The following is a 16,921-nucleotide window of genomic DNA, read 5'->3' on the forward strand; positions in this document are numbered from 1 at the left end:
ATTTTCACTTTTCTTCAAATATCAGATGTCCTTTTCTAAACATCGCACAACTTATTTTAGTGTAGAGTAACAACCGTGTAGGAATTTGAGACCGTAGACGCTTTGTGAAGATTATACTACAGCCCCATGCAATAACTAGCCTCAAAACTTAAATCGTCTCACCGTGAAATGCCTTCAAATGTTATTGCACAGTCGATCCCGTCTCCTGCTCAGAAGCAGGTCTTTTCTTTTCTACTGCAGCTGCAGGCAGCTCCAAGCTACATAAAAATAAACAAACAAAATAAAAAATTGCGGACATTTTTGCTTTGTATTAAGCTTGTTTGTATGCTGCATGGTACCTTTGTATGTAATATGTGTATAGTTAATTGCACTATTGTTTGTTTTTAACTAACTTGGGAGTGCAATAAGAACTATAAATACTGTATGTAATTAATAAAAAGGCACCATTTTATGATATTGCCTTGTTATTTTTCTGTCTTGTCCCTCATTGACACCCGTTTCATTTACAGAAAATGTGCTTTCTTGTTCCCAGACTTGTGAAGCAGTGTTAAGACTTTTGTTTTCAACCAAGTGCATTTTATAAAAGGCTGAAGTTTGGCGCCAGCAGCAGAGCTGAGAGTTACCTCCCCAAAGCTTTTCTGGTTAAAAACAATAGCAGGTTGAGCAAGCATTGCTAAGTGCCTTTACGTTCCCCCGTGGTAATGAGCCCTAACTGAGTCAGATGAACAGCCTCCAGTTCACTGGGCTCCAGGTGAGGAGGAAAAATGGTCTTTCATCATTTTGTATATGAACCCGTGTGCCTTCAGGAAACAAGCAAAATAATAGAAAACGAGTTTATTCATCATTTTAGAACAGGTCCAACAAGAAAATCTACAGGGAACAGCATATTCATTTTAGATAATACAGATAATGCCAGTGAATTTGCTATTTAAAGTATATTTACAGGCGTAGAGATTAACTGTTAAATCAAGATCCATCCTTGTACATTTATCTGTTACTTTCTTTAAAGTAGAGAACAAATGCTGTTATAATGTCAGCACAGTTGTTTATATGGCAGACATTGTAATATCATTTATGGCTCAAGCCCAAATTTAACTTGACATTCTTGTTGGTCTTGTATCAATGAGCACTGTGTGTCAGCAGCAGAAAGATGGTGAAATGCACCATGTTAGACATGACAAAACCTATATTTAACCATCATGTTAGCATTCTGTAGGCCAGATGTTTCACTGTAAATCAACTGCACAGTAAGTAATGTACTCTATTAAAAATAGGCCAAACAAGGCAATGGCTTGTGTTACATGGCTGAAAAGAATGGTAAAATAGACTACAAGGGATGATTTAAGTAAATGGTGTAAGACTTTCAAGAAGTACTCTTACTTTAACTTCATTGAACTGTTGGGCTCTGTTTTATGTAAAAACATTTTACTTTTTGGTTAATACAAATAGAAAGTTGGTGGTAACATTTATTTATCAGTCTCTTGAATCTTGAGACACAAACACTACATGCTATAACAAGCCAATAAATATTTTTTGTTTTGCACAAGCAGCTATAGCCGAACACTGGTCTATTGTGGGACGCCTATATGTAGGACAAGTGTTGTAGAGAGTCAAAAAGGCATAAACTGAGAATGAACTAGCTAAGCATGTATGCTGACTGGGCTGTGGCTGAGATACAAGACAAAAAGTCTGTTTACTGTTCTTGCGTGCCCCAGGAAATGTAGTCAGGCCGTGTGGCTGCACTGTACTCGTCCACCAGCTGCTGGACAACTTCACGAGAGTTGTCCAGCTCATCAAAGTTGTCCTTGAATATGTCCTCTTTGCGGAACTGCTCCAGGAAGGCCTCGCGCTTACGCAGTTTGTCATACTGCTTGCATGTCCGCTCAAACAGCTGTGGGACGGCAAAAGAAAGCAAAATCCAAACTAAACACTTTGATATGTAAGTTTCAGGTTCTTTTTTAGACTTCCTTAAAACATTCACTCTTTCTGTTTTGTTTCTTCTTTACCTCCGTGTTAAACAGAAATAATGAAATCTATGACTTCACTGTAAGTTCCTTGAATAACTGTAAATCCCCCGTACTTAGAACTAATAGTGAGAAATTTGGGCTCTGTAATATGACCAATAGTGAAGGCCAATCATCAGATTAAGTAATACCATGATGACATTACATGGCTGCAATTTTTTTCCAGGAAAAAATGAAAACATCTTCAGTTTTGAGAAAATGCGGCAGCATAACAATCCAAAACCTAATTTTTGGGGAATTCTCCTGCGGCTTAACTTCACTTTTAGCATGACATATACCCTCAAGAATGAAAAAGGAAAGATTGAGGTCTACAATACATAACTACACAGTGGAGTAGAAAGGGGGAATGATGTTATGATATGACAAACACTTACAGAGGAGATGCTTGTGTGGTTGGCCATCATCAGGCCACTGACTCTGTGAGCTGAAGGCAGGTACGGGGACTTCCTGGACAAAGCCACTTGGATGCTGGCGGGACCCCAGGGAATGAAGCTGGCAAGTTTGCGTTCCCGTATCCTTTGGAGGCTTTTGTGCACCTACAGTTGTCGGAATTAAGTTAGAATACATTCCTAGAATCCCGGTATACATATAAATGCAGCTCAACACCTCCCACACATAGCGTACACTCATACCTGTGTGGGGTCGACCTCTCCCTGGATGATGTTGAGGATAGCGATGTAGCAGTGGCTGGGCTGCCTCTCTCTTCCTGTGGACACCATCACATTCTTGGGCTGCAGAAGCCTCCTCATCACATCCAAAACTGTGGTTTTCCTCACACTAGCAACCTGAGACACAGCAGTGTGGTTCATTATAAACTCAACATCATGGGGTCACTGAATATTTTTATCTGCTGATCTCCGTGAACGCCACAGCTCACCGACTGATCAGTGGTAAGTGGTGTGTATCCAGTCATAAGGAAGTGGAGCCGAGGCGTGGGGATGAGCGATGCAATCAGGCCAATAAGGTCGTTGTTCATGTAGCCCGGGTAGCGCAGGGTGGTTGTGCTTGCAGACATGATGGTGGAAACCTATGTGAAAGAAGGTCTTAGATTAGCCTCAATCAGGTTCATTAAACCGGTCTAGACAGTAAAGATACGTCATACTGTCAGTATGTCTGATGGCCTCTCTTTTTAAATATAGCACTGCAAACCATGCATATATGAAAAATTGATGAAATCAATAAATAGCATTGTGATTGTAAATTCTGGTTATATAGCCCATAAAGAAAAATTCAAACGTTGAAGTGTGACGCCCGTCAAGCATGGTAACATTCCATCTGGAAAGAACAGCCATGTGCGCCTCACTTCTAAGAAAGCTGAAATCCAGTCTGACATGCAACTGACTCGCCAAACTAGTTTCTGGATCTTGTCATTTTTGTAGTGAGTGCCACGTCTTGTACAGTCTGTATCAACATTTCTCTTTGTTCAAATACAAATGAGGCTAAGACGTACTACAGCTATAACTGTACCCTGGTGACAGACGAGCCAAGAGGTTGTGACGAGGCTGATATTTCTCACTCACCAACTGATTGATCTGGGAGAACGATGGGTTCTGGATATGCAGCCTGTCTGTGGCGATGCGATTCAGAGCCGTGTTATCCAACACCACCTGATGCACAACACACAAGAAGTCACACACAGAGGGCAATTATTGGATAAACGAAAAACAGGGAGGAAAGATGCCCTCCAGTACAACAACATCAATACATTATGTTAAAGAAAGAGTGGAAGAGTCAAAGTTATGATGCAGTCAAGGAACTTCTTAAGGAGCAACACAGTGTGCCGTTGTTAGGAGAGTTCAGCATAAAAGACACACTATACAGTCTAAACAGGGGGACCAATTCTTGTTCAGATTCTATTAAATCTCCAGATAATTTAATCAACATGAGGGCCTTATGCAAGACCCTCAAGGAAGTACGTAGTAAAGAGGAAACACCATTAGACCGTCAGACTAATACAATCACCAGTTTCAGACTGAGGTTTAATAAGTTCGATTTGAAAGGCATCAATGCTGGCACTGGAGTTTGTCTCTTTAGTAAGAGGTAGTGGAGCAGCATAGAAAGTTGATTTTTAACAAAAGAAACTGATGAGCTTAAAAACTCTGTGACTACAGAGCAGTCTCACTGCATATTCTGTTTTAAAAAGGCACTGCTGCATCTGTATGTAACATTATAATGCGTCTTTGTACAAGCTACATTTTGACCATTTTTGTCAGAACACGTAAGACAAAACTTAGATAACGGCGCACGTCATTAATTTCGTGGCAATATGAACACATTTTTAGTTTGAGGTAGGTGAAACAGTTTAGCTACTGTGTTTTTATTTTATCGTAGTGCCGTGATTATCATCTAAGCAGCACATTTTTATTTCATTGTGTGAGGCAATTTCGTGAAGCAAAGACAACAATGGGATTAATCAGCCTCCATTCTTGAGTGCCCACCACACAGTCTGCGTTCTGGGTGAGCCTCTTCAGCGTGAGCAGCGAGTTGTATGGCTGAACGACAACGTCACTCATCTCATCCTGGTTTGGGAAAACAGAGTAAGTCTGTACCAGCTTCTTTGGGTACCTGAAGAAAAGAAAATGTGTATTATTCACACACTATATGTCACGAGAAAAATGGAAATGAGTAAGTCACATGTGTGTTTGTTGACCTGTCATTGAGTCTCTCCAGTAGATACGACCCCAGCCCTGAGCCTGTACCCCCTGCAATCGAATGACACAAGACAAATCCCTACAAAGACAAAGGGTTACACATTACTTCCAAGCTACAGCCTGTGCCACATGTGTGTAAAGCTTACTGTAAACTCTACTGATGCGGAAAGCTGAATGTGTGTGGGTGAGCAAATGCCTCTCTTCCTAGGCCGTTATATAAATGGGAGTGCAGCCCCACCTCACAAATAGGCTCCCTCACCCCCAAAGACAGCCCTGTAATACCTGCCTTCTACGCTCGCCCGGCTATTATCACCAGACATACTACACACCACACCCTGCCAACATACACATGCCCGCGGCAGCTCGGCCCACCTTCCTATCCAACGCACACATGAGTGCACACACTAAATAATAATGTGGGGTCATAATGTGAATGAGTTACAGAAATTGCAGACCTTCGAGGGGAAATGCGAGTGTTATTTTATGGGAGGCTGGAAGCTGAAGAAAGTTCACCAAAAGAGAGGCTAAGAATAATAGTGAGGCATGGCTGGAACTTGGCTGGTTTTAAGACGACAGGCTCTGGCACCATTTTAACTTGTTGTTTCTACTGAGTTATTCATCCGTACCTGTGCTTTCTATCACAATTAAGATGTGTCTGGACGACTAAGAGACGCTATGTCTGAATAAAATCAACTTTACAAGACACTGATCAGACAATGAATGGATTGCTGAACAGGACTACTGAGCACAGGCCAAGGCATTAGGCTGAGCCTCACCTACAAACTGTAACCAAAAGAAGCACAAATCACCACAAAAGAGACACAAAATGATCACATAGATGTAAAACGACTACAAAGAGACATAAAGCGACCTCAAACTATCACAGACACAAAAAAGCCAACGAGGAGATGACGAGGCAAAATGACAAGCAAAAAGCAACAAACTGATCACAGAGATATTAAATAGATTCAAATGAACACATAATTATGCAACAACCACACCACTACAATAGGCCACAAATTGACGATTAAGACATAATAAAAAACACAATGACAGAGGACAAAAAAACACAAAGGACGCAAAAAGAGACAAAGAAGTAAAAGGACCACCAACTAATTCAAATAAAGACAAAAAGGTCCCAAAAAAGTCACGTTAAAGAGACACAAAACAACAAGAAGAGCTAAATCTATCGATAAATTAAAAAAAAAAAACCCTGCTATTTCGACATAATCTAACAATACCTCATGTTAAGGATATACAGCAGATTCCTGACCTTGCATGTTTGAGGATCAGGCTTCATTTGCAAGCTGCACTTCAGTAACGAAACCATATCACTTTACTTTCAAACCAGTTTTTAAAATTCCACACAGCCAGATTCACTTGCATCCCCTGGGAGAGATAAATGATAAACTTGCCTCCAGACTGTCGCTGCCATCTGCCTCTCGGTCAATGATGTCAAAGATGTCTTCTTGTATTTTTTTGCCCTGGTGGTTAAAAAAAAAAGGCAGTATTTAGGATTCATTTAATTGTTTGTTTTTTTCAAAACGAGGATGGACGCATGTCATTTCCAGTGATCACCTGTGAATATCCACTAGCCCAGTTGTTCCCAGCACCTCCACCATGCTCAGACAGGTAGATGTTCTCAGGGTTGTACAGGTTTGCATAAGGGGAGTTGAGGATGGAGTGTATCACACGGGGCTCAAGATCCAGAAGAACTGCACGAGGGATATAGTGCTCATCGTCAGCCTGTGGAGTTATAGCAACAACCAGAGGGTTAGATGGTCATGTACAGCACAGTCTCTTGTGTCCCTGCAGGGTCTGAGCGCTCTCAGTTAACGATATAAGTACGCCACCCAGTGGAAAACAATGTTATTGTACTTCAGCTGCACACAAGCGTCACCAGATAGAATGTGGACATGTACTGCGTATCCCATGTGCAGAAAACAAAGGCATCTTGTGACTTGTGAAAAGAAGCATAATGAGGTGAACGTGTATATTTCTACTTCATTTACCTGATAGAAGAACACGTCTTTTCTGTCGGTCCCTTCAGTTGCAAACTCCTCAACAATCCCCTCTGGGCTGATGCCGTGCTCTGCACACAGCTGCTTCCAAAACTCAAACCCGACTATAAAATAAAGAAGAGAGAGACCATGTTGGCAAGAGGTTGAAGCGTGTTGATTAATTAGCCGTTCGCCAGCCGTCCGTGTTTATTAGTCCAAAAGGAAGACGCCAGTGACCAGAACTTGCAGTGCTATCTGAATGACAGTACACTGGCAGCTAACGTTAACTTGAATTACATTACATTATCTACAAAGAGGCCCCGTTAGCCCCAGCATTCAATAGCAGTCAGCAAGGATACACAACACTGTCGTTACTTATGTTTATAAAGATAAATTATCAACTTCTATTAGCTCTAAGCTAGTGTCGTTACACAGCGTAATGCCTGACATATCATCTTGGCTAGCTAACGTATATGCTAAACACTGGCTAATGATAAAATGTTTGGCTGTGTGCAAGTGCCTTAACGCTAACAACGTCGTTCCACATACTTTGGTTTCCACACTGCCCGAGCTGAAGCGTTATAATTTCCCGCGGCATGTTCACTTTTTAGTGGCTCCTTATTTAGCTAGCCTGCTAGCCTGCCTGCTAGCTAAATAACACAAGAAAAACAGTTGCTGGTCTCGCTGCTCACGCCGCTCAACCACCAGCCCGCTCCTTCCCGCTTGGTGCTGATGTGACGCTTCAAGCTGACTTCTTCTACGGTTTGTTCGCAGCTGGCAAACTCGCGTTGAATATGCGTGCTGCCCCCTGGCGTGTAGAATAGAATATCCTTTATCATTGCAGAATGCAGGTTGTACAGTGCAACGAGATTTTGTTTACAGCTCTGCAAGATGCTCAGTATAAACAGTAAAAACACAGCATTCAAAAGATTAAAAAAAATAAACAGTATTGAAGACAGAAATATCTAAATCTCAGTCAAAATAGAATGTAATTGAATGGACTGTAATGTACAAATGAGTATAAATATGAATAACAATATAAATATGGAAATATTTGCAATATATGTGCAATAGAAAATATGGCTAAGGAATATACAGATATATGTACAGTATTGTGCAAATTCTCTAAGCAGCAGCATGTTTACAATGTAAACAGCTGACTTGGTTTTGTTAACAAGCAGAGAGTTTCTTGAGAGGGTGGTTTAGTGCAGCCACATCTCTGGGGAAGAAACTGTTGTTTAGTCTGGATGTGTGTGTGTGTGTGTGTGGGGGGGGGGGGGGGGGGGGGGGGGGGGTCTGTATAACATCTTCCTGATGGCAGCAGTTCAAAGAAGTGGTGGCATGGATGTGGAGTATATATATTTTACAGACAATATATAAATACAATTTAACTGAATATTACTGTGAAGCAAACAGCAGTCTTTCATGGGCTATTGTGGACAGAAGACATTGAGACATTCCTCTGATCATGTTAAAGTGTTGTTTGCCTATGTTATGTCTATTGGACTCTAAACGTTAATTAATCTTCTTCAATCATAACAAACTGTAGTAGTGGGATACACATTCTATAAGACTGATTTTTTCCCTCTGCTATAAATTGTATCCCCTCCTTATAACTAATGGTCTCTGTCCTACTGTCATTTTGAATTGATTAGTTTAATTGATATGCGAGCATTGTAGGCATTATGGCATTGTGAAGTGACCATGAAAACTGTCTTTGGGAGGAAACATATGATCGCCAGGGCGCGCTGAAGCATTAATAATAAATCTCTCGACTATCCTCTCTACTTCCATTTTTAAATAAACCATATATACCAACAATGCACGAAGGGCATTTCTACGTATGCAGAGGGGACAGTAAAAGCTGGTACTATGCTGCATTTATAGGTCATTAATTACCGCCAATATTATGCTGGGATGGAAAGGTTTTCCCAGCATTGTTTGATTAACAAATGTGATTAATAAATGGGGAAATAGAATGAGAGATGCTCACAAATACTTTAACCAAAACGGGGCTTTACATGTGCTGTAGACCCGAATGACCACACTGTTCCTATTGCACCTAAACGCACCATGACGCATGGCCTCGTGCGGATTCCGATTGGACTGGTGAGGGCTCAGAAAAACAGGCTGCGCCATATTGTCAGTTTGTAAAGATAAGCGCTACATCTCTGCAAAAATGGCAAAATAGTAAGTGACAGCTTACTCTAAAACGTTTTGATTGTGGCTTTGTTATCAGGCTTGCTTGTAATATAGTCAAACGTGCATTATTAGATGTTGATATTAGACTAGCGTCACTCGCTGTTTAGCTTAGAAATCCGTTAGCACAGGTCTGTTAGCCGATGTTGTGAGTGGAGCTGCTCCGTGGCGCGGTGGTGCCTCTCACCAAGCGGTTTACCTGTTTCCACTTAGCCTAAGTCTTTATATTACAGGCTTTACTTTATCAACAGCAGACGCTAAGATGGCGCACACGGGAGGAATGGAAGACGCACCCATGGAGGATTGCTCTGCCAGGCAGGGCTCAAGTGTCTGCCTGCGAAGTCGTCCATGCACCAGCGAGAGAGACGGTCAGGTACGGGCTGTCAAAGCTGCTCTTCAGTCCAGGTTGGGGCCGTATGAGCGTGTCCTGACCTACCTACAGTCTGTCCTGGTGTGGGAACGACCCTTTCAGTGTGTCCTACTCTACGCTGTGGTCAACGCAGTGTTCTGGTGAGTTTTGTCCAATGTTAGTTTATAAAATTATGATGGAAACGTGTTCTGAATAGTGCGTGTGTGACAACTGTTACAGCAGCCTACACTGGGACAATAGTGAGTCTGTTTGCTCCTTAAGCAATAAACCAGCGTGACTGCACGCAGCAGCTGCTTTACACAATGAAAATGTTCCACCTGTCAATTCAAGACAAGGCAGATGGTGAAGTGGTGGTTCTATTTATAGACACACTCTTCAGGCTCCACCAACTCTACATTAGCACCTAAGTGTTGTCTTAATCTAGTCACAGTTTGCTTCCATGGATTACCACCTTCAACAACTTTATTGTTGATGCATTTGTGAGCGGGAGTTCATAATGGTTGAATCATCAGTGTGTAGATACATTTGTTGTCACCATTTGTCAATATTGCGTGGACTTTATTTACTATAAATAAGTGTCACTAACAAGCAAACTTATCAATAGCTGGAAAAGTGCAGCTGGGACAAGTTTTGTACTTAACTAGGTGACCTATATTGTACAGTATGAATCATTGACCTGGGACATGGAGGGAAAGCCTGGCTGGCCAGCCTGGTTGTGGAGCTCAGGCATTCAGACTTTATTCGATTAGACCACTTGGCATTTTGAGGGCGTTTCTCCTGTCTCTTGTTTTTAACTTGTGCTTCAGCACACACTGAACAGTACAGGCTCGTTTCTGCCCAGAGAGATGCAGCCATAAGCCACGGTAACAAAGTGACTGCTAATGGCAAATCACATGAGGAAAAAATGTAGCCAACCTCTCTGATAGTGGGGATAGTAGGGAGTTTGTCCAGATTTTCCTGCTTAAAGCACAATTCATTTAGAATACACAGTGATGGAAGGTGGGTACAAAATAACGAAATTCAAATTCATCACACAGTAAATTTGTTGTTTTCTGTGGCATTGATTATACCGTATATACTGCCTGTTGTACATGTAATTAGTTACAGACATTTGAACCTTGTACTTTTAATGGTAACTGCTATTGTACCACTGTCCCAAACACTAATATCCCCCATTCCTCATTCTGCCAGCATTTTTTTAGGTTAATCTCTAACTGCTGATTGGAAGAATTGCTGTGGTCAACACATTTTGAAGCCTTGTGATCTGAAACTGGAGCAGCAATTCTGAATTGAAATTGTTGAGGCCTGAGATTAAGTTGTGTTTGAAGGTGGAAGACACCTGAAAGTTAGTGGATGACACCCAAATCAATTGCCCATTTTGATTTAATATGGAAATTCAGATGTGTGTAATGCACATTAGATGCTAGAATTATTACCTATTTCTTCCTTCTGACTAGATCATTGCTCAAGGGTTTCCCGTTTAAGGAATCCTGCACCAAGTTCTTCAATTATATAACTCATTTATTGCTTACTACTGGGAAAACGGGTGTGGGATGTACTGTTTGTTCATGTGCTTTTGTCTGGTTTATTCCCCTCTAGGTTCTTTGCCCTGACCTCACTGCGCCTGCTATTCCTACTGGCTTCTGGCCTGGCTCTGCTTGTGTGCATTGATACTTGGAGGAATAAAATCTGGCCGCAGATTAAAGGTGCTACACCCTGTCTCTATAGTTCCTTCACTGTCCCTTGGAATTCTTGTGGTTACTATACTTTCTGTGATTGTAACTAGTGCACCTATGTTACCAGAATACATATGTCGTCAGTCCGTAGTCCTGTACTCTGGACTTTGCCAGTGATTTGTATTACAGCTAATGGAACAGCTAATCTTCCTTGTTTTTGACCTTGTTTTACATAATGAGCATACATAGTACAGATGATTCTGTTATGAGTGGAGTCAGGATAATATGTGCATTGCATGTTCACCACAGTCTGGGTTTTTAAATATTGTACACTCCATATATATTAGACATACTGCTTATGCACATAGGGATATTTAATATCTCCTAAAGTGATGGATGTCATTTCTTTCCACAGTCAGAAAACTGGATGAATCGGAAAATGAGAGGTTTGTTACCATTGATTATAATCAGCCAGTGTTTTGACAGTGTTAATGGCATAATAATAATAATAATAAGGTGACACTGTGTACTTGTCTAGCTGGGGTCTGGTGCAGCCTGGCATTCTCAGCGTGCCTGAACTGTGTCATCACATTGCTGAGGCCTGGGTCAGCGGAGCAGTTCTCACATCCAGTATGGTCCAGTACAAACGACAAAACCCTGGCAAAGTAAGGAACACACACAATATTTAAAGAACTATATATGGAAAATCTGATTTTGTATCACACTACATATAAACACTGACCTGTATTTAATGTCCGTATGCTGATTAACTATTGTCCATTTCTACAGTAACTTGCATATGAATATTTAGTCCAGATTTAATGGTAAGCCTTGTTTCGTTCTGCTCATAACAGTTCTGCATCCTGACCTGTGGAGTGTTCACCTGTTTTGCTGTGATTGGACGCTACATACCTGGATTGGTCCTCTCCTACTCTGCTTGTGAGTCCTAGCAGTTTAACCAGTCCTAACTACAAATCCCCGCCCCTTAACAAGACCAATGAAACTCAGCCTGACTAGTCAGGTTAAAAATGCATGGGTGGTGAAACCAGATCTGTGGGGCCCAGGTGGCAGGTCTGTGTGGTGATTAAAGCGTGGACAAGGGATACAAGACTGAGTGAAGAAGGGAAGGGAGCAAGGCAAAAAGCTAAGAAGGTCAGCCTCACACTGGGCTAATCTCATAGCCTTCCAATAGTGTAGATGGCAGAGTGAGGTAGGGAAAACCTGTCCAGGCCTTCTGCTTTGATGTCTGAATCACAACTTGTACACTCCCTGCTGCTCCCACTGCTTTAGTTTGTATCTCTGCTTCAGACTTGTGGGTGTGAGTCTGCAGTTAGAAGACTAACATTTCAGAATCTAAACATAACACAAACACATTTTTCTATCACATGTACCCAGTGTTGGGAACGTTACTTTAAAAAAGTAATTAGTTATAGTTACTCACTACTTGTTCCAAAAAGTAACTGAGTTAGTAACTGAATTACTCTATAATAAAAGTAACTCGTTACCAGGGAAAGTAACTATTTGCGTTACTGTTAAAAAAAAAAAGTTGCTATATGTCAAAGAATTTGGATTTTTTTGAGCAGTTTTCACAAGTCAGTTGAATTGACTAGAACAGACAGGTGTTTGTACATAACTTTCGATATTTATATATATATTTTATAATTATATTTATATTAAATTTATATATTTCGGTAGGGTTTAGAGGCGAGCTGTCATCTGTGGTGGAGGTATCGGTGTTTTTGGCCACTAGCTTTGTAGACGCGTGTCGTTGTGAGATTCATTCATTAAATTAGAGTTGCTTACATGCACGTTCCTCCCTTTGACCACAATGAATTTTTTTATTTATTGAAGTAGTGCTTATATCTCCACCTTGAAAATGCCAACTTTTCATCGGATTGCTCCTGACTCGCCATCTCTGCTGCTTCCTCGAATCTCTGTTTAGCTGTTGTGTGTGTGTGTGTGTGTGTGTGTGTGTGTGTGTGGCGCGTGTGCTGTCATGTGTGTAAAACCACTGGCTCTGATTGGCTACCATGAAACAGACTCTGCCTTAGCCAATCATAATCGCTTACCTCGTTATTAACCCACCTCCTCAGTAGCAGTGAGCCAGGGGTGCGTTCGGATTACACAGTTTATTCAATCAATACATAGTAACGCACCGCATTTAACGTCCAGTAACGTTAACGGCGTTGTAACGACGGGAAAAGTAATTAGTTAGATTACCCCGTTACTGAAAAAATGGCGTCGTTACCTAACGCCGTTCTTTTAAACGGCGTTATTCCAAACACTGCATGTACCACACCTCCCAGCAGAATTGATTCTTTCTTCATAATGACTAGTATTCTTCTTCTCTTCTGTCTTCTAGTATTAGCTACTCTCCTGGCCCCTCTGGCAGCCTATCACAGAGTTTTCCAGCATGTGTACGTGAAGCTGGACCCGGTCCTGCAGCGGCTAGACTTCAGCGTTAGTGGATACATGATGTCAAAGCCCATTGATAATCAGTGTAAGTTGTATATCACACTGGGAGCTGTCCAGTCAATTGAGATAAATAAATGTCTCGGCATGTTCCTGTTCTGAGACTAAACATTTATTTAAATATTAGTTTTCACTTTACAGACATGGCATGTTCAGGTTGCACATGTTTACGCAGCATCTCATCATATTTGGCTGAAATGACTGATGTCATACACTGTAGGAAGTTGTGTTCACATATTGGATACTGCTGTAGTGCCCTCCGGTGGCACTAAACCACACATTACATTCAGTTAATAAATGATTAAGCTTTAATTGTCTATTCTTAAGTATGACTGTCAAAAGTTTCCCTAAGAATAATTCCCATTTTCAGCATGAAATAGTTTATAATTGTTTTTATTATAATTTTGATGTAATTTTTTTTGGGCCATATTACAGATAGTTTTAGCATTCATATTGCAATGCTTCCTTTTAAGACCAGTGTGCAAAGTATACAGGTCAACTGATCAACATGAATTTGTGGTAGCAATTGTTGTTGTTTGTAATTTTTACTCTGCAGTCTTGCGAAGGCCTATTCGTGGTGCTGCTTCAGGTGAAGCCAGTGACAGTGAGGAAGAGTTGGCTGCTTTCTGCCCAACAGTAAGTACATTTAACTTATCCCTGTCAGCACTGTAACTAAGTAGTCCGTGTTTCTGAAAATATACCAATGTGTCATAAACCCAGAGCGTACTTCCCTTACTTGAGCATTTGTTCAGTGTACAAGATGCATGGAGGCATGTTGACACAAGTCTGGGTAAAATGCCAAGACAAATTACACCGCTCCTCTGTTGAGTCTGTGCCATACGGTGTGGCTCGTAGATGTTTAAGTCCAATGTCAGTGAGAAAGTTGTGAGCAATAAAATGAAAGTAGTTCATAGATGGTTAGTGTAGCTTGTCAGAGCCACTTCCTGTTGAGGTCAGAAACTAAATATGCTTTCATGTTTATGGTGAAGCCTGCAGACAAAGAAAAAAAACAACTAAACTGTCAAAATGTTTCGCTTTATAGCAGGAGATAAAAATGTATCGAGGTGGACAACAAATAATAAACCTCTAAATGTTTTATCTCTCTCAGTTTGATGATGCTGTAGTTGCAAAAGAACTTGCACTGACTGATTCTGAGCACTCTGATGCCGAGGTGTCCTACACTGATAATGGAACCTTTAACCTATCACGAGGCCAAACTCCACTGACAGAGGGATCTGAAGGTGAGTTTGTGGGCCCTACTCATTTTCTTTTCTTTTTTTAATTGTTTCATCCTGTTTCTTAATCTGTCCCTGTGTGTGTGTGATATGGTCAGATTTTGACAGACACAGCGACGCTGAGGAATCCTTTGCCCAGGACCTGCCAGACTTCCCCTCTATAAACCCTGATGCCACTCTGATGGATGATGACGATGACACAAGCATTGGGCTACCTAGTCTGTGTCTATCTGGGCTTGCCAGTCACCGGGCTTCAGTTCTGGATGTGGATGCTCATCTGGACTCAGACCAGGAGGACCTGGATGCAGAACTTTCTCTCAGTGGCCTGCCATCAGCCTCTGATTTCACTGGAGACTTGGCTGGAGTCATTGCCAGCAATATGATTCAGGCAGCGCTGGCTGGGGCCCTGCAACCTCGCCCTCATGTTACACAGCGCAGAGACGGCCCTCCCAGGGCTGGGGCCCACCGAAGCTATCGCAAGCAGTCCAGTTCAGAGCTGGACACAGACTTGGATGGAGAGGACTTTGAAATGCTGGATCAGTCTGAACTGAACCAGATGGATCCCCTCGGAGGAGGAGGAGGGGGGAGTAGACGAGGGGAGGGCCAGGGGTCTAACTTCTTGTCTAGCTTGCTTGGTAAACCACAGTGAGGAGTGTTTGTGTGTGTGCTGGTGAGAGTGTGTTTCCATGTGCGCAAGCTTGATGCGCAGAGTACATGTTAATGAGCTATGAATGTGTGTGAGAGATGATTTTAGGTTCCAGCAGCTTTGTGATTGGCATCAGTTTATCACTGTGAAGTATTTTTCTCTGTACTTTGAAACCCTGATCATCCAGAAAACCTTTATTTTGTAGGCTGAGCAATAGGAAATACAGCAACAAAAATAAAACACATTAAATGAACCAGCATTGTTGGGCCTAGATGCCATCTTGTTACTTCACTCAACCGCAAGTTACAAGGGTGCTTGTTGGTGACTTAAACTGAAAAACAGTGCCCATAAAATATTTTCTACATAGAGGTCTAGACATAGAGGGCTACTTAACATGGGACCAAATGTGACATTCCTGTTGGTCGAGCTGAGCCATGTTTGTTTGTAATCACATTGCAGAACAACATTTTCTGTTCAAGTTCATTGAGTCATTGCAAATGTTAGATATAGCAACCCTTCATGAAACAGCAACTTAACTTAATGTTGGTATTCATGCTCCGCTGTCCTTAACAAGCTGTCATGATCTGTTGGAGGATGATTTATTTGATGTCGGAGGTTTACAGAGACTTACTTATATTATTTAAACACTTGTCAGAAAGTTGTATGAGATTCTCTTCTGTGATGAAGATGAATAATCTCTGGATTAAGTTTCACTCTGTGTGGTTTTCTTTATGTTTTCCCTCTCTGCTGACTAACACATGAAGCCATCTTTATAAGTTATTGTGAGATTTTCTTTGTCACATTACAGTCTTATCTAACCCAGAGCTATGTTTGGTGTTCAGCGTATAGAGGAACTCTTCTTTTTCGCATGTGAATAAGTTCAGGATATTTTTCATGGTCTTGCCCTTTAGAACAACTAAATAACATAATGTGTCCATGTTCAGTACCATAAATGAGCCCTCAGCTTTGTGTGTGTTCCTTTTCAAAACTAATATTTAAACAAATTAGTTTTTTATTTTAGCCTTCTTGTATTTTATGTAGTTGACAGTCAAGCTGAACATTTTAACAGAAAAGTCAAGCTCTTTTACTATTAGTGGGGGAACATGTTTACATCAACATTTGATTGAAAGTTACCCATATATTTTTTTTTAAAGTGTTAGTATAAAAGGTTTAAAGTAGCCTCTTTGCTGGTCAACCCGTTTTCCTCTACGTGGACGAACAGTATCAGTATGTAAGAATGAACTGCAGATTTGTTCAAATGCTAACATCAAGCTGTATAAAAATGCTGGGTTTTTAATAGAATGAAAACACATTGCTCTCTTTCATTGTGTTATTTTGAGAAGAAAATCATAGCTGCGAGATTTTTAGCAGAAAAGTGGCCACTGCTGGATCCACGTTCATGGAGTTCAAGTAGGAAAACTGTGTACTGACAGAAAATTGCTGAGATTTTGAGGATAAAGTAGAAAATAAAGTATGTTACTCCAGGCTTCTCCATGAAGATTCACTTCTCAGTATGACTGATTTGTAGTCTGTTTGACAATGTAATGTGCATAGTAGTGTATTTTCTTCTCTGTAACTGGTTTTGATATGGTTTGATGTGCAATCATATTGAATAAAATGTTTGCAATTAAATCTGTCCATGGTATCA

At 41.1% G+C, this 16,921-nt stretch overlaps 2 protein-coding genes across 5 annotated transcripts; one reads left to right on the top strand and one right to left on the bottom strand.

Moving 5' to 3' along the window:
- Positions 1–113: 113 nt before the first annotated feature.
- Positions 114–7,532, bottom strand: tubg1 (tubulin, gamma 1). Of its 2 annotated transcripts, XM_084571142.1 has the most exons (12): positions 7,225–7,532; positions 6,688–6,800; positions 6,254–6,421; positions 6,091–6,159; positions 4,675–4,754; positions 4,463–4,589; positions 3,545–3,631; positions 2,902–3,051; positions 2,657–2,809; positions 2,399–2,560; positions 1,698–1,891; positions 114–800 (listed from the first exon to the last, which is right to left on the bottom strand). In XM_084571142.1, the coding sequence occupies exons 1-12, from the start codon at positions 7,271–7,273 to the stop codon at positions 776–778; spliced, it is 1,377 nt and encodes a 458-aa protein (XP_084427268.1). In that variant the 5' UTR covers positions 7,274–7,532; the 3' UTR covers positions 114–775. The 2 variants fall into 2 exon arrangements, with proteins under 2 accessions (XP_084427268.1, XP_084427269.1); XM_084571143.1 differs by lacking the exon at positions 114–800 and having other exon boundaries at positions 820–1,891; positions 7,225–7,531.
- A 1,230-nt stretch (positions 7,533–8,762) lies between these two features.
- retreg3 (reticulophagy regulator family member 3) lies at positions 8,763–16,905 on the top strand. 3 transcript variants are annotated; one of them, XM_084570143.1, is made up of 10 exons: positions 8,763–8,865; positions 9,126–9,384; positions 10,844–10,950; positions 11,336–11,366; positions 11,459–11,585; positions 11,775–11,859; positions 13,283–13,420; positions 13,949–14,028; positions 14,501–14,633; positions 14,726–16,905. In XM_084570143.1, the coding sequence occupies exons 2-10, from the start codon at positions 9,137–9,139 to the stop codon at positions 15,274–15,276; spliced, it is 1,500 nt and encodes a 499-aa protein (XP_084426269.1). In that variant the 5' UTR covers positions 8,763–8,865; positions 9,126–9,136; the 3' UTR covers positions 15,277–16,905. The 3 variants fall into 3 exon arrangements, with proteins under 3 accessions (XP_084426269.1, XP_084426271.1, XP_084426270.1); XM_084570145.1 differs by having other exon boundaries at positions 8,802–8,865; positions 9,108–9,384; XM_084570144.1 differs by having other exon boundaries at positions 8,837–8,865; positions 9,129–9,384.
- The last annotated feature ends 16 nt before the right edge of the window (positions 16,906–16,921 follow it).

This window comes from Chelon labrosus (genome assembly GCF_963514085.1).
Source record: "Chelon labrosus genome assembly, chromosome: 21".
NCBI lineage: Eukaryota > Metazoa > Chordata > Actinopteri > Mugiliformes > Mugilidae > Chelon > Chelon labrosus.

Excerpts from the sequence above, each read along its gene's own strand:
- tubg1 (XM_084571142.1), bottom strand. The coding sequence starts at position 7,273 with ATGCCGCGGGAAATTATAACGCTTCAGCTCGGGCAGTGTGGAAACCAA. Across the intron at positions 4,590-4,674 it reads CTGGAGAGACTCAATGACAG|GTACCCAAAGAAGCTGGTAC; the intron begins GTCAACAAACAC and ends TCTTTTCTTCAG. Across the intron at positions 2,561-2,656 it reads GAGAGGTCGACCCCACACAG|GTGCACAAAAGCCTCCAAAG; the intron begins GTATGAGTGTAC and ends CGACAACTGTAG.
- retreg3 (XM_084570143.1), top strand. The coding sequence starts at position 9,137 with ATGGCGCACACGGGAGGAATGGAAGACGCACCCATGGAGGATTGCTCT. Across the intron at positions 11,586-11,774 it reads AACGACAAAACCCTGGCAAA|TTCTGCATCCTGACCTGTGG; the intron begins GTAAGGAACACA and ends TGCTCATAACAG. Across the intron at positions 13,421-13,948 it reads AAAGCCCATTGATAATCAGT|TCTTGCGAAGGCCTATTCGT; the intron begins GTAAGTTGTATA and ends TTTACTCTGCAG.